The sequence below is a fragment of the Cnephaeus nilssonii genome (assembly GCF_951640355.1).
Source record: "Cnephaeus nilssonii genome assembly, chromosome: 8".
Lineage (NCBI taxonomy): Eukaryota > Metazoa > Chordata > Mammalia > Chiroptera > Vespertilionidae > Cnephaeus > Cnephaeus nilssonii.
Window position 1 is genome coordinate 102,372,536 of NC_137079.1, and position 25,620 is coordinate 102,398,155.

Here is a 25,620-nt window from a genome sequence, read left to right on the forward strand (position 1 = left end):
GAATTATATCCTCTTGTTGAATTGCTCCCTTTACTGTTATGAAGTGGCCCTCCTTATCTCTTGTTATGGTGTTTTCTTTGAGGTCTATTTTGCCAGATGTAAGTATTGCAACCACAGCTTTTTTCTCATTTCCATTTGCCTGAAAAATTTTCTTCCATCCCTTCACTCTCAGTCTGTGTGAATCCTTTGTTCTGAGGTGGGTCTCTTGCAGACAGCAAATATATGGGTCATGTTTTCTTATCCATTCAGTTACCCTATGTCTTTTGATTGGAGCATTTAGTCCATTTAAGTTTAATGTTATTATTGGTAAGCTCTTGTTTGTCGCCATTTTAATCTTTATGCTTGTATTCCTTCTTGCCTTTATATTTCTTCTTTTTACAGCAGTCCCTTTATCATTTCTTTCATTGCTGGCTTGGTGGTAATAAACTCTTAGCCCTTTTTTTGTCTGTGAAGCTCCTGATTCCACCTTCAATTTTTTTAAATTTAATAAATCTTTATTGTTCAGATTATTACAGTTGTTTCTCCTCCCCCCCCCCATAGCTTCCCTCCACCTGGTTCCCACCCCACCCTCTGCCCTTACATCCCCCCCACTGTCCACATCTATAGGTCTATGATTTTTGTCCAGTCTCTTCCCGTACCCCCTACACAGACACCCCTTTCCCCCTGAGAATTATCAATCCACTTCCATTCTATGCCCCTGATTCTATTATATTCACCAGTTTATTCTGTTCATCAGATTTTTAATTCACTTGATTTTTAGATTCACATGTTGATAGATATATAGTTGTTGTTCATAATTTTTATCTTTACTTTTTTCTTCTTTTTCCTCTTTTTAAAGAATACCTTTCAGCATTTCATATAATACTGGTTTGGTGGTGATGAACACCTTTAGCTTTTTCTTACCTGTGAAGCTCTTTATCTGACCTTCAATTCTGAATGATAACTTTGCTGGGTAGAGTAATCTTGGTTGTAGGTTCTTGCTATTCATCATTTTGAATATTTCTTGCCACTCCTGTCTGGCCTGCATAGTTTCTGTTGAGAAATCAGCTGATAATCGTATGGATGCTCCCTTGTAGGTAACTAACTGTTTTTCTATTGCTGTTTGTAAGATTCTCTCTTTGTCTTTTGCCCTTGGCATTTTAATTATGATGTGTCTTGGTGTGGTCCTCTTTGGATTCCTTTTGTTTGGGGTTCTGTGCACTTCCTGGACTTGTAAGTCTATCTTTTTCACCAGGTAGGGGAAGTTTTCGGTCATTATTTCTTCAAATAGGTTTTCAGTGTCTTGCTCTCTCTCTTCTTCTGGCACCCCCATAATTCTGATGTTGGTACGCTTGAAGTTGTCCCAGAGGCTCCTTACACTAACTTCAACTTTCTGAATTCTCTTCTCTCCTTGCTTCTCTGGAGGAGTGTCCTTTGCCTCTTTGTATTCCAAATCTTTGACTTGATTGTTGCGTTCCTCTAGTCTGCTGTTGGGACTCTGCGTAATATTTTTTATTTCAGTCAGTGTATGTTTAATTTCTGGTTGGTCCTTCTTCATATCCTCAAGGGTCTCGTTAAATTTATCAGCCTTTTCTAGGAAATTCTTGCAACACCTTATAACCATGGTTTTGAACTCTTATGTCTAGTCGTTTGTTCTCCTCCATTTCTTTCGTTTGTGATCTGTTTCCTTGTCTCCTCATTTTTGCTGCTTCCCTGAGTTGGTAGGGTAGCTTTGTGTGCTAGGTGTCCTATTGGTTCAACCGGTCAGCCTCCCAGTTACCTGAGGTGGACACTCTTGGTGCACCCCTTTGTGGACTGTGTGTACAGCCTTGTTGTAGTTAAGTCTTGATTATTGTTGGTGTCATTGGGAGGAATTGACCTCCAGGCCAATTGGCTGTGAGGATCCGCTGTGTCTATAACGGAGGAATTGCTGGGTTGGAGACCGTTTATGGGGCAGGACTTGTTCCAGTAGGGCTTTGGTGCTCACTGAGTCTGCCTCTTGAATGTGTTCCTTATGAGAGTAGTTGAAATCTGGAGTTGTCTCACACAGAGCACTAGATACACTAGCTTCTGGATCTCCAATGGGTTGCAGGTCAGCTACTGTCTGAGGCCACCCAGCAGGAGCTACAGCAAGAACTACAGTTTTCTCCTCTTTGCTTGGTATTTGGCAGTTTTGGAGCAGTTTGACTTGAGCTGCAGTTTATTGGTTAAGCTGCCACAGGGCAGGCCATTTATATGCAAAAGCCGCTGTGTAGAGCCTGGGCGGGTTTGTAGAATGTGCGGGGCGGGTCTCAGGGTGGGGCGGGGTCTCAGGGCGTCACTAGGCTAAGGTGTGGCAAACAGCAATGGCTGCCAGCGAGCCTTCTCTGCCTTTCCATGTTTCAAAGTCCCCGCGTCCCGCGCTCCAGCACAGTAAACAATGATTGCTGGGTGCACCTCTGCAAAAAAGTCACCCTCACTTTCCGACCCAATGGTCGACAGTCCAGCTTCTGCCCGTAGGCGTCTGTGTTCCCCAAATGTCCCCAGAAACTGGATTTCAGAGTGATTGGGAGCTTGTCTCCCTTCGGGTTGAAAAAAAGCTGCGTGCCCAGTCGCCCGCCACCAGCCCGATTCGTGTGCCTCCGTACCTCAGCTTTTCAGCGTTTGTGCTCCTTTCTCTTTTCTTCTAGTTGTAAAAGCTTTCCCGTGGTTCTGGGTGATAGACGTTTTGTCTTTTAGTTGTAGTTTTAAAATTGTTGTGCGAGGCGGCAGTTTAGTTGTTTACCTTTGCCGCCATGTTGGTTTCTCCTCCCACCTTCAATTTTGAATGATAGCCTTGCTGGATATAGCATTCTTGAATTCAGTCCCTTGCTTTTCATCACTTTGTATATTTCCATTCCCTTCTGGCCTGGTGTGTTTCTGTTGAGAAATCAGTTCATATTCTTATGGGAGATCCCTTGAAGGTAACTTTCTCTCTCTCTGGCAGCCTTTAAGATTCTTACTTTGTTGTTGGTGTTTGCCAATTTAATTATGATGTTTCTTGGTGTTCATGTTTTTGGGTTTATCTTGTTTGGGACTCTTTGTGCTTCTTGGACTTGTGTGGATTTTTTCTTGCCAACATCAGGTACGTTTTCTGTCATTATTTTTTCAAACGGTTTTTCTATTTCTTGCTCTGCTTCCTCTTCTTCTGGTACCCCTATTATGCGGATGGTGTTTCATTTTGTGTTGCTCCAAAGCTCCCCTAGGCTCTCCTTGCGTTTTAAGTTTTCTTTCCAGTCCTGCTGTGCATGTGTGTTTGTTCTGACATTGTCTTCTAATTTTCTGATGCGGTCCTCAGCCTCTTCTAGTCTACTGTTTAAGCCTTCCATTGTGTTCTTTATTGAAGCTAGGTCATTCTTCAGTTCCTCTTGGTTCCTTTTCATGTTGGTGACATTATCATTCTGCTCCTTATAATTCTCATTGAGTTGTGTGTATTTGTCATCCAGCCATTTGATGACATAATTACTCTGTATTATTTTTTTGACATGTTACTTGCCTCCATTTCATTTAATTCCCTTGCTGGTGTTTCTTCTTTTTCTTTCCTTTTGGGATTGTTATTTTGTCTCCCCATTTTTTGCTGTAACGTTTTAATTGTTTCTATGTCTTAGATTCAACTGCTTTGCTACCCAGGTTCTTTTGGGGGTGTTGCTATGTAGTTGGTGATTTTTCGGACCCAGTGGTGCGTTCTCTCAGTTATCCTCGGCTTGGTTATCTAGCAGAGCCCCCTATTTGAGTTATTTGGGTTCTCTTCATGTAGTTGGATCTTGAATGTTAGTTCCTTATTCTTGGATGAATTCTCATCACAGATTGGCAATATGACTCACCCCCTGCTTCGTTGTGCAAGCTTTTTTGGATGTGATCGTGGTTCCAGCTCTTATGGAAAAGGTTGCCTGATGTGTCACTGGTATGTGGTCACTGTGGGTTCCCAGAGTCCACGACCTGGGAGGAAGGAGTCTCTGGGCCTGAGACTCTGGTACTGTGACTTTGGCCGCTTTTGTGTGACTCTTTCTGGATTAGCGTCATTCTGCAACTCACTACGAGGGTCCTGGAGCTCGTGGCAGTGGTACTCTGGCCAAAGTGATTCCCTCTCTGAATCATGAGGGGGTTCAGGAGCCAGCAGCTGGGTATGTGGGAATCTCGGAGTCTGTGTGTGAAACAATATGACCTTGTCCAGGGAGGCAAGCTCTCTGTAACTCACCAAGGTGTCCAGTGATAGGCAGTCGGGAGGGGGATGTCATGGATCCTGCTGAGGGAGCTGTGCGCCCTTGGTTGGAGAGGCACACGCCCAGTGGAAGCTCACAAGGGGCCCCAGGATCCGTCTGCCAGGAGTGTGTGCTCATGGGGCCCACACTCTGGATTGGAGTGATTGTGGTCTGCCACCGGCCTTTTGGAGGAAGAAGTCTCAGTTTCTGCTTTGGGAGGTGTGTGCCCTTGGGTGGATACATGTGCCTAGCGGCTGCTTACAGAGGTGCCCAAGAGCTGTCTGCTAGGGCAGTGGGCTCAGGGGGCCCGTGTGCTGGAGTGGCGCTACTGCATGGACTGGATGCTGGCAGCCAGGGTTTGTGCCTTACGGTGGTTCACAGAGGCTTTGGGGGCTGCCTGCTGGGGCTGTGGGCTCAGGGTGCTTGTGCACTGGATTCGTGCAACTGCGATGACCGGAAGTCAGCAGCTGAGTAGGGGGAAGTCCAAGTTTCTGCTGATGGGGCCTTGCTCCCTTGGTTGGATTTGAGTGTGCCTAGTGGCAGCTCACAGAGGCACCCGGGAGTCCCCTGCCAGGGTGGCGGACTCGGGGCCCATGTGCTGAAACCACGTGACCGCAGTGTCTGTGGGCAGGCATCTGGGAAGGGGGAAGTCCGAATTTCTACTGCTGGGTCCTTGTGCCCTTGTTTGGATAGGAGTGCTCCCAGCAGGGGCTCAAGGAGGCACCCAGGAGCCACTGGTAGGGGCAGCGGGCTCAGTAGGCCTGCGTGCTGGAAAGATGGCAACTGTGGTGTTCTGAGGTCAGCAGACCAGGAAGGGGAAGTTGCAATTTTTGCTGCCTTGTGCCCTTGGTTGGATTCACGTGTGCCCAGCGGGGCCTCACAGGGGTGGCAGAGCTCAGGAGGCCTGTGCGCTGGAAAGGCACGACTGTGGTGTCTGGCGGTCGGCAGCTGTGGACAGGGAAGACTCATTTTTTGCTGCCGGGTCCTTGTGCCCTTGGTTGGATTTGCGTGCACCCATTTGGATTCGCGTGCACCCAGCAGCGGCTCACAGAGGCACCCGGGGTCCGTTTGCCAAGGTGGCGTACACAGAGGGGCCCTCGTGCTGAAGCCACGCAACCTTGGTGTTTGTGGGCAGGCAGCTGGGAAGGGGGAAGTCCGAATTTCTACTGCTGGGGCCTTGCACCCTTGTTTGGATATGAGCACGTCCAGTGGGGGCTCACAGAGGCACCTAGAACGCCCTGTTGGGGCAGGAGGCCTGCATGCTGGGAAGGAGCAACTGAGGTGTCAGGAGGTCGGCATCCAGGAAGACGGAAGTTGCACTGACTGCTGTGGGACCTGTGCACCCTTGGCGGTGGACTTCTAGGGCCTGCAGGTCTGCGGGCGGGGCAGCAGGATTTTGGCTGGTGTGGCTGCAGGGCCACGGGCAGTGTCCGAGGTCAGTCTGGGTGGTGGTGCTGATGAGTTCCTCGAAGTGGCCGTTTGCATGGTGTGGGTTCCGTGCCCAAGCCCTGCAGCCTGGGGAGTCCCCACAGCAGTTGTTGTGCTCCCTGTCCCGGAGAGCCTGGTCTGCCAGCCTCTGATACTCCTGCCGGATTTAACTGTCCCTCCCTCCCTCACACACACCACACACACCCACACACTCTCCTTTCACCCCCTCACTCTCTCCTTCACCTCTGTCCTGCCAGCTGCCATCTTCCCCTCCCCTACCAGGTATTTCTTCACTTAACATTTTTAAAAGCAACTGTACCGATATTTCATGTTGTGGTTAGATCTGTTTTACTTAACTATTCTTTTCTTTATGAGGACATTTAGGTTATTTACAGGTTTTTTTTCCCCTACTGTTTTAAGCAGGGAGTTAGAGAACACCACTTTTTTTTCTTAGTTTCTCATGCTCTGTAAGCAGTTGTAAAGGAAAGTTTACAGTGTCCTAGTGGGTCCCTTCGGACATTGCTGTTGCTTTTCTGTTTACTGTTGTTTGGCAGCAGAATGAAATGTCTTACTTATGTAAAGGAGAAGAAGGACTCTTATTACCTGCTTTTTTTTTAGATTGATGCTGGAGGAAAAACTGAGAACAATAGTGTTTGACTAAATCTTTCTTTTTCTTTTTTAGTTCTCAAAGTCATGAATCCTGTCTATAGTCCTAGTTCTTCTGGGGTTCCCTATACAAATGCCAAAGGAATTGGTTATCCAGGTAAGTAAGTACAATTTTGTTTTCATTATTGAACTTTGAATTTGAACACCGATGAATTTCATGTCACTAAGAATGCTTTCAGTTGACAAACCCAGCTCAAAGTGTCTTAGGTAAGGAAGAAAATGTATTGACTCATGGAACTGAAAAATCCTGGTTCTAGAAAATCAGAAGCTCTGGTGACTCCAGTGGTTTGGGACTAGGATGTAGCCCTCCTGGGCTCAGCATTACTTCCTCAGTATTAGCTCAGTGTTGGTCACAGGTCACACTTCTTCCCATTGTGGTTGGTCTGTTTAGCCCTTCCCATTAGTCCCTTGGCTAGCAGCATTTGTATATCTTTCCTGCTCTATAGGAAAGCCCCATGGGCCTTCTTGTTTTCTATTCAAAGCAGTCCTGTGCTTTGTTCTGACTGGACTCAGCTCCTATCCCTGGGCCAGGGACGGAAGTCTATTGGTTTATTTAAGTCTGAACTACATTCTTCACCCTTACTAGAGTCAACTAGTCAAACATGGGCCGCGAGGGAGGGATGAAGCAAAATTTGGGGGAATAGGAGCTGGTTGGTCAAACATAGCAAATTGGGCCCTGGCTAGGTAGTTCAGTTGGTTAGAATTTCATCCTGATATGTCAAGGTTGCAGGTTCAATCCCCAATCAGGGCACATACTAGAATCAACCAATGAATGCATAAATAGTGGAAAAACAAATCCATGTGTTCCCCCACTTTCCTCTCTCTCAAATTAATCAATTAAAAAAAAAAAGCAGCAAATGGTGGTCCTAATTGTTGACTTTGAACAAGGAATAATTATTTGTAATGTTACAGTTTCATTTTCAGTTTTGGTAATATGGTGGAACAGATAATCTTAAAATCATGTTGATATAAAAAAAAACACCCTAGAAAACTGAAAAAAATATGTAAAAATTTTATGTGATAAAAGATCCTAGTCCCAAACCACTGGAGTCATCAGAGCTCTTGATTCTCCAGTACCATGATTTTGTAAGAATGTAAGAGAAATATCTGCAGGTAAATATGAAAGTGATATAAAAACCAGTACATTTGGCCATTGAGTTGATGTTAAGCCTGTCCTGGGGGCATTTGCTCTTTGTGGGTTTAAATAACCCACATGGGTGCAGCAAGTGAGGCATTAGGCCCTTTGTGAGGCTGGGAGCTCTCATCAATCTGGTTCCTTCAGAGGGTGATACTCCCATTGAAGAGGTAGACTGAAGCAATCCATTCACTGGCTCAGAAGGAAATTAGTTTTTGCTTGGGCTTTGGAAATGGGGAAAATATTTCCTAAGAATATGTAACATAAAAAAAATAGTTTTTAGCCCTAGCCGGTTTTGCTTAGTGGTTAGAGCGTCGGCCTGGGGACTGAAGGGTCCCAGGTTTGATTCCCATCAAGGGCATGTACCTTGGTTGCAGGCACATCCCCAGTAGGGAGTGTGCAGGAGGCAGCTGATCGATGCTTCTCTCTCATCGATGTTTCTAACTCTCTATCCTTCTCCCTTCCTCTCTGTAAAAAAATTAATAAAATATATTTAAAAAAATAGTTTTTATCCTGCAATATTTACTGTAGCACCTGACAGCAGCAAATGCAGAACTCTGTAGAGGCATTCTCAACCCAGGTTTTGAGGGTTTCCCATAAACTTCTCTCTGTTAACAGTGCAAAATTATTGGTGTGCACTCAGTCCCCATTAGAAAGAGTTAGTGCATTTTCCCGCAGTGGCCCCCAATTTCCTCCCCTTTCTGAGCCTATCAGCAGACCTGTGCCATTGGCATGTGGGAAATGCTACCAGATGGTGAGTTAGGATTGCAGCTGTCTTGAAGGCCCTCCCCTTCTCCTAAACCCTGGCAACTGGAATAACACAGGAATAACACACCAAAGACTTTTGAGGTGTAACTATGTCAATGGCTGCAAGTGCCTGGATAGGTAGCTGAGGATTGATTGCCTTTGAGGTTATTTCTCAAGTTTTGTGTTATACAGCGCTTCATTCTTTCCCTCCATTGTGAAAACACCTCTCCACAATGATTACTTCAGAGTTACCAGTGTTACAGATTCAACAAATGAAACTACTGCTCATTCTGATGCTGGCAGTGAACTTGAAGAAACAGAAGTCAAAGGAAAAAGAAAAAGGTATTATCCCGGCCAGCTTCCATCTACAAATAAGAAACCTCGAAAATCTCCAGGAAAGAACAGGAGAATTGAAGCTGGAGTTAGAATTGAAGCCATGGAAAAATGGGCACCCACAACAGAATGATGAAGGGGAGTCTGTCACATTATTTGAAGTAGTGAAATGGGGAAAGTGCAGTGCAGTACTGGTGGATAACTGAATTAAATCATATAAACAAGACAGTGACATTGCACTTCTGAATTTAATCTTTTTTCTTCTAATCCTCATCCGAGGATATTTTTCCATTGAGAGTGGAAGAGAGGGAAACACAGAGAGAAATACCGAAGTGAGAGAAACACATCTATTGGTTGCCTCCTACACATGCCCTGACCAGGGTCTGCAGCTGATGTACGTTCCCTTGACTGGAATTGAACCCGGGACCCTTTGGTCCTCAGGCCAATGCTCTATCCACTGAGCAAAACCGGCTAGGTCATCAGCTTTTTCACCCAGTGTTTAGAATGTTGAAGTACTGTGAGAATAGACATGTTTTGAAATATGTAGAATGCAGAAATTATCAGAAAAACTACTGAAGAATTTGAAGAGGACGGGTGATTATCTCCTTACCATGCCTCAACCTCACTGGAAAAAAATTTGTGAATTTCCAGAGTCCTGATTTGACAGTATTAGTATAGCATAAGTTATGATGTATATATGATGGACCCAGTAATCTCCCTTTTGACTGGTTTGTCAGACTCCCAGATCAGAGGTTTTAGGCATACAAGCACCCTTGCTGCTGTGAAGCTCATGACTGCTTCGGTGAATGTTGCCTTATACCTCAGAATTCATCAGGATAATACTCAGAGACAGTATGAAGCTGAAAGAAATAAAATGATTGGGAAAAGAGCCAATGAAAGGTTAGAGTTACTACTTCAGAAATGCAAAGAGACCTATGATACTGTGATAGGTGTTATGGGGGAAACATACTTTTGATGTGTACAAGAAAATCAGGATGAAGTCGAAAATATTATGAACTCTATTTTTAAGGGTATATTTGTTCATAGATACTGTGAAGCTATTACTGAGATTAGAGCCATTTGTATTGAAGGAACTGTTGTATGGAAGAAAATGTATAGTGATGTCTTCCTAAATGACAGTTACCTAAAATATGTTGGTTGAACTCTTCATGACAGGCAAGGAGAAGTCAGGTTGAATTTTTGCTAGAGTCTTTATGCCAATAGAGAATTATTCCCCAAATTGGAGCTATTCATAAACCAATTCAAGGATTGCATTGTATCAATGACACTTGATAAGGAATATGATGTTGCTGTGGAAGCTATTTGATTGGTTACTCTCATATTTCATAGAAGTAAAGCTCTCTGTGATGAAGACTATGAAAATGTTTACCTCTTGATGGACTTAGCGCATTGCCTGTTGCTATGGAGCTGGAGAATCCTTCACAAAAAAAGTTTTCAGCAGTCATGACCCACAAGCAGAAGAAACATTAGCAAAGAGGAGAGGAAAGGACAGTTTAAATAGGAATCTTATTATGATGCTGTGTGTGTGTTTTTTTCTTTCTTGAAAGCTTTCATGTTACTATGTGATCTTTTGATGAATTTTAGCCACCGATTAATGGCAGGTGGCAGGGAGGACCTTCAGCCTTTGGGGTTTAATCCAGATCTGGACTGCAGTCTGAGCTCCTCAGTTTTGTAATGGGTCATGTTTTCATTGAACAGGATGAGGAGAACCAGAGCATAGAGGGGATGAAGAAGATGAAACAAATAAAATTGTGTCCTTACATAAAATAAAGAAATCTACTTGTTTCAACAAACATCATTTATGATATTGTTGACATGCATGCAGCTGCAGACATCTTTAAACACTACATGAAGTATTACAATGAATATGGTGATATTACTAAGGAAACACTAGTAAAACCAGGCAGACTGATAAAATTCAGTATGCCAAGACCCTCATTCTCAATTTACAGCAGTTGTTTAATGAACTTGTTCAAGAGCAAGGTCCCGAGCTACTTAGGACATCTCCCTATGTCAGTGGCATTAAAGAATTGTCATGTCACTTTGCTCTTGCATTTGGACTGGATCAAATCAAGACACAAGAATCAGTTGCCACACTTCATAGGAATGGCATAGAATTTGCCTTTAAATACCAAAATCAGAAAGGACAGAATGTCCACCTCCTAATCTGGCTTTGCTGGAAGTACTAAGAGAATTTTCTTCTAAATTTTTTTCGACAGGACAAAAGGACTGTTCATGGATACCTAGAAAAAAATCCTTACAGAGCAGATGATGGAAAGGAGGAAAGATGCATGGCTTCTACTAATCTCTTATAGTATTAGAAATGTGTTAGTCACCAGAGGTGAAGATGATAGAATGTCTGTGAACAGTGGAAGTAGCAGCAAAACCTCTTCAGTAAGACTTAAGAAAGGACAATCCTCACATCACAAGAAACAAGTAGAAGATGAAAGTCTGGATAATACGTGGCTAAATAGGACTGACACCATGATTCAGACTCCTGGACCCCTGCCAGCACACAGCTCACTTCCACTGTCCTGCAGGAGAATACTAGTAGCTGGCCCATGGGAGGGCAGTTCAGAAACCTGAATCTGAACATGGTTCTGAACCTGACTTTTTACACAATCCCAAATGCTGATCTCTTGGTTAAGCAAGCCAAATTTAGAAGACTTAAATCGGGAAGACAGAACAGGAATGAACTACATGAAAGAGAACTGGAGTGAGGCATGCTGTTTGGGCCTTAATGGAATAAGATGCTGAACCCATCTTTGAAGATGTGATGATGTCATTCTGGAGCCAGTTAGAATGAAAATTTGAAGACACCATGATTATTGATCTGCCCCCATCAAGAAGTCAGTGAGAGAGCTTAGGTGAGGCCAGATTTCCTTGATTCTGCAGCTGTCATAGAAGATGAATCAGGATTTGGAGTGCCTATGTTTTGAAGTCTGAAGAAAATTTACAAGTCTGGAACTCTATTATTTAGAGCTAGAGACCTATGTACTGTGCGAGGTGTTATGGGGAAACATACTTTTGATGTGGTGTGATTTGTTTTTTAATCAAGTGATTGAGGTCAGTCCCCTTTTGCAGTGACAGAAGAGGAGCATGTAAATTACTAAGGGGACTGTTGGTGAATGTCACCTCAAAAGACTAACTTAAAAGTCATTTGTGTTCTAATATTGGACTTACCCAATACAAATGTGTGTTTTTCTGGAGGGAGGAAAAAAAAAAAAATAGCTGTCAAGATAAACACTGTTAGACACTGTTTTATGAAAACTCAGCATTGAGTAAAAAAAATATTTTTAAACTTTATTTTCCTGTTGTATTACTTAAAAATCATTTCAACATTTTGCCGTTTTATATTTTAACCCTTTGCACTCGCTTACTTTTTTCTCGATTCCTTTATTCTAATGCTAACCGTGTCGAGTCACACTCGACATCCGAGTGCAAAAGGTTAAAAGCTAACCAGTTTTATTAAACCAATGAGTAAGTAGCTCATTTTAATTGCTGAAGAATGTTTTGCAGCTCAATGGATTTGGTTTACTGTGGGGGATACAGAATTATGGAGGAGCAAAATATTGACAAGCTAAGATGAAATTAAGACAGTGCAGTATCTGCCAAAATCCACAAGCCCTCTATGGATATGTATTCCTAGATTTTATATACTCTTGAATAAAAAGGTTTATTTTTATTTTTAACACAGGCATAAAATAAGAAATGTCCATGCAGCCATTTTTCTAACAGATGCTGTACACCATTTTATACAGAATAGAGAGATTCAAATACAGTACATTTTCTATTGGTATTTGTTCTATGCATTTTTAGCAGTTTCAACTAGCAAATAAAGTATTCTCAGTAAAAACAAACAAACAAAACCAGTGCAAAATTATTATAAAACACATGACATAATTTATCAAAAAGAAGTCATGACACACCAAATGCTTAGAATAACAGAAGATGTAAAACAGTGACTTAAAACATGAGAGGGGAATGAGACAGTGGGTGAACAAAATGAACCAACTGGACCTTAAAGGGGGGGAAAAAGGCATTTGAACAAAATTTAGGCTAAATTGCAGGTAAAACATTGCTAAAGAGAGAAAAGGCATAAGGAAAGGGGGAAATAGACTGGTTAAGATATAAACATGTTAGAATGAAAGATTTGAGAATTAAGAGCTCTAGAAGGATTGGGTAGAATCTAGAAGAAAAGGAACAACAGAATTTTCCATAATTGATGAAAGGTAATTTATTTATTTATTTTTTAAATTTAATAAATCTTTATTGTTCAGATTATTACAGTTGTTCCTCTTTTTCCCCCCATAGCTCCCCTCCACCTGGTTCCCATCCCACCCTCTTCCCTTACCCCCCCCACTGTCCTCATCCATAGGTGTACGATTTTTGTCCAGTCTCTTCCAGCACCCCTCACACCCTTTTACCCCTGAGAGTTGTCAGTCCACTCCCTTTCTATGCCCCTGATTCTATTATATTCACCAGTTTATTCTGTACATCATATTTTTAATTCACTTGGTTTTTAGATTCACTTGTTGATAGATATGTATTTGTTGTTCATAATTTTTATCTTTACCTTTTTCTTCTTCTTCCTCTTCTTAGAGAATACCTTTCAGCATTTCATATAATACTGGCTTGGTGGTGATGAACTCCTTTAGCTTTTTCTTATCTGTGAAGCTCTTTAGCTGCCCTTCAATTCTGAATGTCAGCTTGGCTGGGTAGAGTACTCTTGGTTGTAGGTTCTTGCTATTCATCACTTTGACTATTTCTTGCCACTCCCGTCTGGCCTGCATAGTTTCTGTTGAGAAATCAGCTGACAATCGTATGGTTGCTCCCTTGTAGGTAATTAACTGTTTTTCTCTTGCTGCTTTTAATATTCTCTCTTTGTCTTTTGCTCTTGGCATTTTAATTATGATGTGTCTTGGTGTGGTCCTCTTTGGATTCCTCTTGTTTGGGGTTCTGTGTGCTTCCTGGACTTGTAAGTCTATTTCTTTCACCAGGTGGGGGAAGTTTTCAGTCATTATTTCTTCAAATAGGTTTTCAGTATCTTGCTCTCTCTCTTCTTCTGGCGCCCCCATAATTCTGATGTTGGTATGCTTGAAGTTGTCCCAGAGGCTTCTTACACTATCTTCAAATTTTTTGATTCTTTTTTCTTTTAGCTTTTTCAGTTGAGTGATTTTTGCTTCTTTGTATTTCAAATCTTTGACTTGATTCTTGCATTCCTCTAGTCTGCTGTTGGGTCTCTGCATAATATTTTTTATTTCAGTCAGTGTATGTTTAATTTCTAGTTGGTCCTTTTCCATATCATCGAGGGTCTCTCGCATATCCTCGAGGGTCTCGCTAAATTTATCAGCCTTTTCTAGGAAATTCTTGAAAAACCTTATAACCATGGTTTTGAACTCTATCTCCAGTCGTTTGTTTTCCTCCATTTCTTTGGTTTGTGATCTGTTTCTTTGTCTCCCCATTTTCGGTGCTTCCCTGAGTTGGTTGGGTAGCTTTGTGTGCTAGGTGTCCTATAGGTCCCAGTGGCTCTGCCTCCCCAGTTACCTGAGGTAGACACTCTTGGTGCACCTCTTTGTGGACTGTGTGTACAGCCTTGTTGTAGTTAAGTCTTGATTGTTGTTGGTATCAGTGGGAGGAGTTGACCTCCAGGCCAATTGGCTGTGAGGATCAGCTGTGTCTATGCCGGGAGACAGTATTATTCGACTAGACTTGCGAAATTGTAAAAGCCTCTGTGCTCAGCTTGGATGGGGCGGAGTTTCAGGGTGGAGCCTACAGCCTTGGCTTCCCGTCGGCCCCGCCCTATGAGGTTCCTGGGTCTCAGTGTCCCTCGGTTCTCGCTGCAAGCACCTCTGAGAGAAAGGCACCCTCGAGTTTCGCCCGCTGCCAAACAGTCTAGTCTCTCCCCCAATGAATCTGGATTCCCAGATTCTCGCCCGGAACTGGGGTTCAGTGCAGTCGGAACTGAGGTTCAGCGCAGTCCGGAGCTTTTGTCTCCTTCCCGCTAGAGCAATTCAGCAGCACACTCAACAGTCTGTCCTCTGCGCGTATTCACGTGTGCGCCTCTGGAGCTCTGTCTTTTGCCGCTCCCCTGAGTTTCCGCCTTACAGCCCAGATTCCCCCAGTATGAGCCTGGGTCCCCAGGGTCTCGTCCGGTACTGGGGTTCAGTGCAGTCGGAGCTGGGGTTCAGTGCAGTCCAGAGCTTTTATCTCCTTCCCGCTAGAGAACGCCAGCCAGGCACTCAGCCGCCCATCCTCTCTGGCTGCGTCCTCTCCGCACGTGCACGTCTGTGTCTCTGTACCTCAGTTTTTTACAACTCCTCTGATTTTCCTTATGGTCTTCTCTTTCCTTCTAGTTGTAGGATTTTCAGTCAGCCAGCTTTCCTGTGGTTCTGGATGATGTCCGTTTTGTCTTTTAGTTGTATTTTTGAAATTGTTGTGCGAGGCTGCAGTTTAGGTGTTTACCTATGCCGCCATCTTGGTTTCTCCAAGTCTAAGGATTCTTGACCTCATTTTGGAAAACCGAATTAGTTTCTGATGAAAGGTAATTTAGTGATAAGACCTGTCCTTAAAATATTAACACTACTTTAAGCAAAATGCTAAATAGCTGAAGAGAATTCTGAGTGAAATAGGCATTACATGAGAGTCCATATAATAAAAACATTGATTGGTTGTCTGTGCCAGGCTGTGAGAATACTAAAGATATATGCATACATTTTGTTCTGCTCTTTGGTTGGTCAAAAGCAAACTTTATGTAAAGTTCCAGGTAGTATACAGGGTCTGTGAGTCAGACTGTCTCTGTGGTAATTACTCAATTCTGTAATTACAGAATTGTGTGAGTGTGTCTCTTTCAGAGCAATTGAAAACAGACAGTGGGCTACAGTGTCCTATGGCCTATAGTTTGATGATCTCTGGTCAGGAGCATTCAATAAAACACTTTTTAAGAGGTTTGTTTGTTTGGGGTCTTGAAATTATATTTAAAAGAAAATTTCTGTAGTATTAAAGCAGTTGTAAATTGCATATAGTTTTGTATGGTTTCTCTTATTTTATCTATTTCTTTACACTTACCAGTATATTGCCTATTTTTATCATTTTTGGCATTTTTTTAGTTTCCTTGACTTTCATAACACACTGTGTCGGGAAAGATACAATGCAAGAATTACTGGTCATTCTGGGTATTTTAAATGCGAAGATGGGGGTGTCAGTACAGGGAATTAATGTGCCTACAGAATTTTGAAGATGCCATGACTTCAATACCCCAAACTGATAAGACATTACAGGAAAGTGCTTTTATATAATTTTATAGTCTTACCAGCAAATGGACAGGCTGATGTATAACTTTTTAAAATAGATGTAATGGAAAGGAAGGAACACCTTCTACCTCCTTCATCTTTTAATTGTAGTAATGTAATTTCTCACATAACTGGATGTATATGTACTATTTTCAGATTGATACCACCTGCTTTTGTTCACTTTCTTTTGACTTTTGAAAAATCAAATACATATTTTTAATTTATTATTATTTTTTATTGTTGATAGTATTACATATTTCCCCCATTTTACCCCTCTTTGCCCAACTCAACCCACCCCAGACCTTCATCACACTATTGTCAGCAACCATGAGCTATGCATATACACATATATGTTCTTTTTTTTAAATTTCTTTATTGATTAAGGTATTACATATGTGTCCTTATCCCCCCATTACCCTCCCATCCCGCCCACTCATGCCCTCACCCCCCTTTTGTCAGTGTCCATTGGTTAGGCTTATATACATACATACAAGTCCTTTGGTTGATCTCTACCCCTTACCCCCACCCTCCCCTACCTTCCCTCTGAGGTTTGATGGTCTGATCAATGTTTCTCTGTCTCTGAATCTGTTTTTGTTCATCAGTTTATGTTGTTCATTATATTCCATAAATGAGTGAGATTATGTGATATATATCTTTCTCTGACTGGCTTATTTCACTTAGCATAATGCTCTCCAGCTCATCCATGCTATTGTAAATGGTAAGAACTCCTTTTTTACTGTAGCGTAGTATTCCAACAGAAAGCCCACTGCATGGGAGAACATATTTGCCAATGTTATCACCGATAAGGGTGTCATCTCCAACGTTTACAGGGAACTCATACAACTTAACAAAAGGAAGATAAACAACCCAATCAAAAAATGAGCAACGGACCTAAATAGATAATTTTTGAAAGAAGACAGAAGAAAGGCCAAGAGACATATGAAAACCTGCTCAAAGTCACTAATCATCCAAGAGATGCAAATCAAAATGACAATGCGGTACCATCTCGCACCTGTCAGAATGGCTATCATCAACAAATCAACAAACGACAATGCTGGTGAGAATGCGGAGAGAAAGGAACCCTCGTGCACTGCTGGTGGGAATGCAGACTGGTGCAGCCACTGTGGAGAACAGAACAGTATGCAGTTTCCTTAAAAAACTAAAAATGGAACTCCCATTTGACCCAGTGATCCCACTTCTAGGAATATATCCCAAGAAACTAGAAACACTAATTAGAAAGGACATATGCATCCCTATGTTCATAGCAGCACAATTCACCATAGCTAAGATTTGGAAACAGCCTAAGTGCCCATAGCATATGAGTGGATTAAAAAGCTGTGGTACATCTCCACACATATATGTTCTTTGTTTTGTCTCTTTCTGCCCTCCCCACCACCCTCCCCTCTGAGATCTGTCAGTCTGTTCTATGTATCCATGCCTCTGGACCTATTTTGTTCATCAGTTTATTTTGATCATTAAAATCTACTAGAGGCCCGGTGCACAAAATTCGTGCATGGGGTTGGGGGGGGTCCCCTCAGCCCAGCCTGCACCCTCTCACAATCCTAGACCACTGGCTCCTAAGCGCTCACCTGTCTGCCTGCCTGGTCAACCCTTACTGCCCCCCCTGCTGTCATGGTCACCCCCAACTGCCCCCTGTGCCAGTGTGCTTGCCATCAACTGCCTCCCCTGCCGGCCTGCTCACCCCCAACTACCCCCCCCCTGCTAGCCTGCTTGCCCCCACCTTTCCTCCCCACTGGCCTGCTCGCCCCCACTGTACCCCTGCTGACCTGGTCACTCCAAACTTCCCCCGCCCCCGCTATCCTGATCACCTTCAACTGACCCCCACTGACATCCTGCTTGCCCCCAACTGCTCCCCCTGCTGGTCTGCTTACCCCTAATGGCCCCCACCAGCCTGATCACCCACATTTGCCCTCCCCTCTTGGTCTCTTAACTGCCTCTACCTCAGCCCCTTCACCATAGCTTTGTCCAGAGGAACGTCCGGAAGGTCTCCTGGGAGGTCTCCCAGTCTAATTAGCATATTAACCTTTTATTAATATAGATAGAGGCCTGGTGCACGGGTGGGGGCCAGCTGGTTTGCCCTGAAGGGTGTCCCGGATCAGGGTAGGGGTTACCTTGGGGCGTGGGGTGGCCTGGGTGAGGGGATGAGGGCTGTTTTCAGGCTGGTCATGCCCCCCCGGTGATCCAGGCTTCCAGCCCCTCCTTTTTTTCTTTTCTTTTTTTTTTTCAGCGCCTCCTTGAGCGGAGGCCAAGGCCGGCTGGAAGCAGGTATCTGGGATTTATTTATCTTCTGTAATTGAAACTTTGTAGCCTTGAGCGGAGGCCAGGGCCGGCCAGGGTGGGTGGGAAGCTTGGCTTTCTCCATCGCCAGGGGCAACCCAAGCCTCCTGCTTGTTCCAGCTCCGTGGCCACCGCCATCTAGTTTGGGTTAATTTGCAAACTCGCTCCTGATGGGCTGGTGGGCGTGGCTTGTCGGTGTAGTGGAGGTACGGTCAATTTGCATGTTTTTCTTTTATTAGATAGGATAAGTGAGATCATGTGATATTTGTCTTTTTCTGAATGGCTTATTTTGCTTAGTGTAATAATCTCTAGTTCCTTCTATGCTATCAAAAAAGGGTAAGAGTTCCTTCTTTTCTATAGCCACATAGTATTCCATTGTGGAAATGTACTACAGCTTTTATATCTACTCCTCCATGGATGGGCACTTGGACTGTTTCTAGATCTTAACTATTGTAAATAACACTACTATAAACATAGGGGTGCAGATATTAGTTCTCATTGGTGTGTTGGGATTCTTAGGACATAGTCCCAGAAGAGGGATCACTAGGTCAAACGGCAGTTCCATTTTTAATTTTTTAGTGAAACTCCATACTGGTACCGTGGATGTACCAGTCTGCATTCCCAGCAACAGTACGCTGGGATTCCATTAGCTTCACAACTTTGCCAGAACTTGTTTGCCGATTTTATTGATGGTAGCCATTCTGGCAAGTGTGAGGTGGTACCTCATTGTAGTTTTAATTTGCATCTCCGATGATTAGTGACATTGAGCATTTTTTTCATTTGTCTATTGGCCATCTGTATGTCCTGTTTAGAGAAGTGTCTGTTCAGGTCCTTTGCCCATTTTTTAATTGGATTGTTTGTCCTCCTGCTGTTGAGTTGTATGAGTTTTTTATATATTTTAAAAATTAACTCATCAGCTGTACCTTTGTTGAATATGTTCTTTCATATGTGGGTTCCCTTTTCATGTTTTTGATCATTTCTGTTGCTGTGCAGAAGCAATTTATTTTGATATAATCCCATCCTATCTAATAATAGAGTAACATGTAAATTACCATCACTCCGCTACGCCCACGATTAGGCGGCGGGAGGCTGGGGGGCGGGACTCGGGGTGGCCTATCTGGCCATTGAGAGGCACGGATCCGCTGCCACTGAGGGGGGCTACCCTGCTGTTGAGAGGGGCAGGGGGCGGGACTCCCGCCCCCTGCGCCTCTCAATGGTCAGATCTGCGGCCGCTGAGGGGGCCTGCCGCGGACACCCAGCTGCGCCTCTCAACGGCAGGGTAGCCAGGTGTCCGCGGCAGCCCTCCTCAGTGGCCGTTGAGAGGCGCAGGGGGTGGGAGTCCCGCCCCCTGCCCCTCTCAACAGCAGGGTAGCCCCCCTCAGTGGCCGCGGACCATCAAAAGTGGGGGAGCTGGGTGCCTGTCTGCTCTGGCACCAGGCCTTTCAGAAGCCTCCGCTGAGCCGGAGGCTTCTGAAAGGCCTGGTGCACCAGGGGACAGGCACCCAGCTCCACCGCGAAAAGCAAAAGCGTGTAGGGGACCCTACTTGTGCATGATTCAATCATGCACTGGGCCTCTAGTCCTATATAATAAAGAGGTACTATGCAAATTGACCATCACTCCAACACATGTGGACATAAGATGGGCAGTTGGGGGCAACCAGGCCTGCAGGGGAGGGCAGTTGGGGTGGACAAGGCCTGCAGGGGAGGGCAGTTGGGGGAGACCAGTCCTACAGGGGAGGACAGTTAGGGGCAACCACGCCGGCAGGGGAGGGCAGTTAGGGGTGACCAGGCTGGCAAGGGAAGGAAGTTAGGGGTGATGGGGCCAGCAGGGGAGGGCAGTAGGGGGCAACCAGGCCTGCAGGGGAGGGCAGTTTTGGGGGACAAGGCCTGCAGGGGAGGGCAGTTGGGGGGGACCAGGCCTGCAGGGGAGGACAGTTAGGGGTGACCAGGCTGGCAGAGGAGGGCTGTTAGGGGCAGTCAGGCCGGCAGAGGAGCAGTTAGGCGTCGATCAGGCTGGCAGGCAGAAGCGGTTAGGGGCAATCAGGCAGAGGCAGGCAAGCAGTTGGGAGCCAGCAGTCCTGGGTTGTGAGAGGGATGTCTGACTGCCCTCAAAGGGTCACAGATTGGAGACGGTGCAGGCTGGACTGAGGGACACACACACACACACACACACACACACACACACACACGTGCATGAATTTCATGCACCGGGCTTCTAGTTTGTTTATATTTTCTTTTGTTCTCTTGCCCTAGGACCGTGGTCGGCAAACTGCAACTCGCGAGCCACATGCGGCTCTTTGGCCCCTTGAGTGTGGCTCTTCCACAACATACCACGGCCTGGGCGTGTATTTTGAAGAAGTGGTGTTAGAAGAAGTTTAAGTTTAAAAAATTTGGCTCTCAAAAGAAATTTCAATCGTTGTACTGTTGATATTTGGCTCTGTTGACTAATGAGTTTGCTGACCACTGCCCTAGGAGATGCATCAGTGAAAACACTGCTACATGAGATGTCTGATATTTTAATGCCTATGGTTTCTTCTAGAACTTTTATGGTTTAGTGACTTATAACTAAGTCTTTTATCCATTTTGAGCTTATTCTTGTGCATGGTATAAGTTGGTGGTCTAGTTTCATTTTTTTGAGTGGGCCTGTCCAATATTCCCATCACCATTTATTGAAGAGACTCTCTGTACTCCAATGTATGCTCTTGCTTCCTTTGTCAAGTATTAATGACCATAATCACGAGAGTCAATTTCTGGTGTCCCAGTTCTGTTCCATCGATCTATATTCCTGTTCTTGTGCCATTACCAGGCTGTTTTGATTACGGTGGCCTTGTTTATCTGGTGTTGTGATCCCTCCAACTTTGTTCTTCTTTCCCAAGATTACTATGGCAATTGTGGCCTTTTTTGGTTCCATATGAATATTTGGAATATTTGTCCTAGATCTGTGAACTACGCTGTTGATAATTTCAAAAATATATTTTTATTGATTTCAGAGAGGAAGGGAGAGGGAGAGAGAGATAGAAACATCAATGATAAGAGAGAATCATTGATTGGCTGCCTCCCACACTCCTCCCACTAGGGATTGAGTCCACAACTTGGACATGTGCTGAGACTGGGAATCGAATCGTGACCTCCTCGTTTATAGGTTGATGCTCAATCACTGAGCCATACCTGGCCAGGCTGTTGTTGCTATTAATAGGGATTGTGTTGAGTCTATAGATTGCTTTGGGTAATAGGGACATCTATATATATAAAACCCTAATATGCAAATAGACCAAACAGCGGAACAACTCAACAACCAGTAGCTATGACGTGCGCTGAACACCAGAGGGTGCGTGCGGAACATGGCAGGCATTAGCAGCAGGTGGCAGAGCGCAGAACATGGCAGGCATCGGCTACGGCGGGATGGTGGAGCAGGTGAGCAGGGGTGCCAGACCAAGATGGGGTGCCTGTCACTGTCATTGGGGCAAGCCTCTGGTGGTTACTGGAAATTCTTTGCTCCCATGCACCGCGTTCCCACCCAGTACTTGAACCTGCTGCTGGCACTAGCCCTGTTTGCACCCACTGCTAGCGCCTAGCGCCGGCCCTGATCGCTTGGCGCCATCAGCGGATGCGAGCGGTTGCTGGCAGCCCCGATTACCCTTCAGGGCTTCTCCACCTCCCCCTGCTCCTGAGGGGCGGTCGGGCCGGCAGCCACCTCTCACCTGCTGCCAGCAACAGCCCTGCTCACACCGCTACCAGCACTGGAGCCACCGCTCGCACCCACTGCTGGTGCTGGTGCCGGCCTCACTTGCACCCGCAGCTGGCGCCAGAGCTGCCACTTGTACCCACTGCCAGTGCCTGATGCCGGCCCTGATTGCTTGGCACTGTCAGCGGGTGCGAGCGGTGGCTGCTGGCCCTGATCACCCCTGAGGGCTTCTCCACCTCCCCCTGCTCCTGAGGGGCGGTTGGGGTAGCAGCCGCCACTTGCGCCTGCAGACAGTGCCGGCCCCAATCACTCCACGTCGTCAGCAGGTGCAAATGGGGCCCACGCCATCAGCGTGTGTGAGCTGTGGTGGTAGGAGCGGGGCTGCCAGCTGAGAGGTGACTGCAGCAGGAAGGGCTGGGCGAGGGTGCGGAGGATGGGCCGAGACCTGCCCCTGTGTCCACTGCAGCCTCACAGTCCACAGTTCCTTTCAAGGTGCACAAATTTGTGCACTGGGCCCCTAGTTTTAATGATGTTAATTCTTCCAATCCATGAACATGGTAAATGCTTCCACTTCTTTGTATCTTCTTCTGTTTCTTTTTTCAATGTCCTATAGTTTTCTGAATATAGGTCTTTTACTTCGTTAGTTAAGTTTATTCATAGTTATCTTGTATTATTTTTGTTGCAATGATAAGTGGAATTTTTTTTTTTTTTTTAGTTTCTCTTTCTTATAGTTCATAATGGCATCAATTTCTGGATGTTAATTTTGTACCCTGCTGCTTTGCCAAATTCATTTGTTAAATCTAGTAGTTTGTGGTGGAGTCTTTAGGGTTTTCTATATACAATATCATGCCTGTGAATAATGGCAGTTTTACTTCCTCTTTTTTAATTTGGATGCCTTTTCTGTTTTCTTTTTGTCTGATTGCTATGGCTAGGACTTCCAGTACTATGTTGAGTAAGAGTAGTAAAAGTGGACATTCCCTGTCTTGTTTATGATATCAAGGGAAACACTTTTAGTTTTTGCCCATTGAGTCTGAATTTGTCTGTAGGTTCGTCATATATGGCCTTTATCATATTTAGGTATGATCCCTCTATTTTCACTTTGGAGTTTTTATGATAAATGTGTGCTGGATTTTGTCAATGCTTTTTCTGTGTCTATTGATATGATCATGTGATTTTTATCTTTCATCTTGTCTATGTGATATATCATATTTAGTGATTAGCGAATATTCTACCAGCCTAGCGTCCCTGAAATAAATTCCACTTGGTCATGGTGTATGTGGATTTATTTGGTAGTATTTTTAAAGTTTTTACCATCTGTGTTCATCAGGGATATTGGCTTGTAGTTTTCTTCCTTTGTAGTGCCTTTTTCTGGTTTTGGAATTACGAGAATGCTAACTTTGTGAACAGAGCTTGGAAGTCTTCCCTCCTCTGGAATCTTTTGAAATTTTTGAGGAGGTTAGGTGTTAGTTCTTCTTTGAATGTTTGGAAAAATTTGCCTGTGAAGCGATCTGGTCTAGGCCTTTTTTTTTGTGTGTGTGTGTTTTTTTTTAATCACTGCTTCTTTATTGTTATTGGTCTATTCAAGTTTTTTAAAATTCTTTTTTATTTAGTTTTGGAATATTGTATATTTCTAGGAATTTGTCCATCTTGCACAGGGTTGTTCAATTTGTTCATAATATTTTCTTACAATACTTTGTATTTCTGTGATGTCAGTCATTACTTCATCTCTTTCATTTCTGCTTTTATTTATTTGGGTCCTCTCTGTTTCTTTATGAGTCTGGCTAGTAGTTCATCAATCTTACTTATCTTTGCAAAGAATCAGCTCTTGGTTTCATTGATCTTTTGTATTTTTTTTATTTTTTTTTATTTTAGTTTTTATGTCATTTACTTCTACTCTTATCTTTATTATTTCCTTCCTTCTACTTTGGTCTTTTCTTGTTCTCTTTCTAGTTCTTTTAGTTGTAGGGTTATATTATTTAAGTGAGATTTTTCTAGCTTATTGAGATAGGCCTGTAATGCTATGAACTTCCCTCTCAGGACTGTTTTTCACTGTGTCCCATAGACTTTGGTTTATTGTATGTTCATTTCCTTTTGTTTCCAGGTAGTTTTAAATTTTTTTTTCTGAATCTCATTGTTAAACCCCTACCCCCCCCACGGCTGGCCAGCCAACCTCCCACAATCCCTCCCACAGCTGTCTAGCCCCTTGATAGGCCGTGATTGTCAACCAGTTTGAGGGACCCCACCTATGCACGAATTTGTGCACTGGGCCTCTAGTCCTATATAATAAAGAGGGTAATATGCAAATTGACCATTACTCCAACACACAAGATGGACACACCCATGTGGTCAAAGATGGCCACCCCCATGTGGACACAATATGGCCACCACAAGATGACCAGTAGGGGAGGGCAGTTGTGGGTGATCAGGCCAGCAGGGGAGGGCAGTTGGGAGGGACCAGGCCTGCAAAGAAGGGCAGTTGGGGTGATCAGGCCAGCAGGGGAGGGCAGTTAGAGGCAACCAGGCTTGCAGGGGAGGGCAGTTAGGGGTGACCGGGCCTGCAGGGGAGGGCAGTTGGGAGCGACCAGGCCTGCAGCGGAGGGCAGTTGGGAGGGAAAAGGCCTGCAGGGGAGGGCAGTTGGGAGGGAAAAGGCCTGCAGGGGAGGGCAGTTGGAGGGGGACCAGGCCTGCAGGGGAGGGCAGTTGTGGGGGACAAGGCCTGCAGGGGAGGGCAGTTAGGGACAATCAGGCCGCAGGGGAGCAGTTAGGCATCGATCAGGCTGGCAGGAGAATGGTTAGGGGGTGATCAGGCTGGCAGGCAGAAGTGGTTAGGGGCAATCAGGCAGTCAGGCAGGCGAGCAGTTGGGAGCCAGCAGTCCTGGATTGTGAGAGTGATGTCCGATTGCCTATTTAGGCCCGATCCCACAACGGGCAGTCAGACATTCCTCGAGGGGTCCCAGATTGGAGAGGGTGCAGGCTGGGCTGAGAGACACCCCCACCCCATGTGTGAATTTCGTGCACCGGGCCTCTAGTTGTTTAATAACATGCTCTTTAATCTCCATGTGTTTGACTGTTTTTGAATGTTTTTATTGTAGTTGATTTCTAGTTTCATGCCTTGTGATCTGGGAAGATGCTTGATTGGTATGAGTTCAGTCTTCTTGAACTTAAGATTTATTTTGTTGTCTAATATGTGGTCTGTCTTGGAGAAAGTTCCATGTGCACTTGAGGAAAATGTATATTCTCTTGCTTTGGGATGAAATGTTCTGTAAATACCAATTAAATCCATCTTATCTAGTGTGTTGTTTAAGATTGCTGTTTCCTTGTTGAATTTTATCTGGAAGATGTATCCAGTGATGTCAGTGGGCTGATAAAGTCCCCTCCATGACTGTATTGCTGTCAATATTTCATTTTCCTCAAGAGATTTCTACATATTTAGGTGCTCCTATTTTGGGTGTATATATGTATTACTAGGGTTATATCTTCATGTTGGATCAATCCCTTTAGTATTATGCAGTGATCTTCTTTGTCTCTTATTATGGCCTTCTTTTTGAAATCTATTTTGTTAGATATAAATATTGTTATTGCTGGATTGCTGGTTTTGTTTTTATTTTTTCATTTCCATAAAATTTTCCATTCCTTCACCATCATCCTGTGTGAGTGTTTTGTTCTGAGGTGGCTCTCTTGTTGACAGCATATATATGGGTCATGTTTTCTTATCCATTTAGCTACTCTATGTATTTTGATTTAAGCATTTAATTCATTTACATTTAAGATTATTGTTGATAGGTACCTTCCTATTGCCATTTTTATGTCTATGTT

General features: G+C 44.3%; 1 protein-coding gene across 13 annotated transcripts in view; it reads left to right on the plus strand.

Moving 5' to 3' along the window:
• Positions 1-25,620, plus strand: part of FAM168B (family with sequence similarity 168 member B) — a 153,280-nt gene that overhangs the window by 29,404 nt on the left and 98,256 nt on the right. For 10 of the 13 annotated variants that reach the window (XR_013813859.1, XM_079778771.1, XM_079778776.1 and 7 more), the window contains exon 2: positions 6,310-6,390. Coding sequence is in view for 10 of the 13 variants with exons in the window: in XM_079778769.1 (XP_079634895.1) it covers positions 6,310-6,390 (81 nt within the window). In the remaining 3 variants the exon portion in view is untranslated. Of the gene's footprint in view, positions 1-6,309; positions 6,391-16,745; positions 16,879-25,620 lie in introns of those variants that run through there. The other 3 variants (XM_079778779.1, XM_079778770.1, XM_079778774.1) reach the window with 2 other exon arrangements.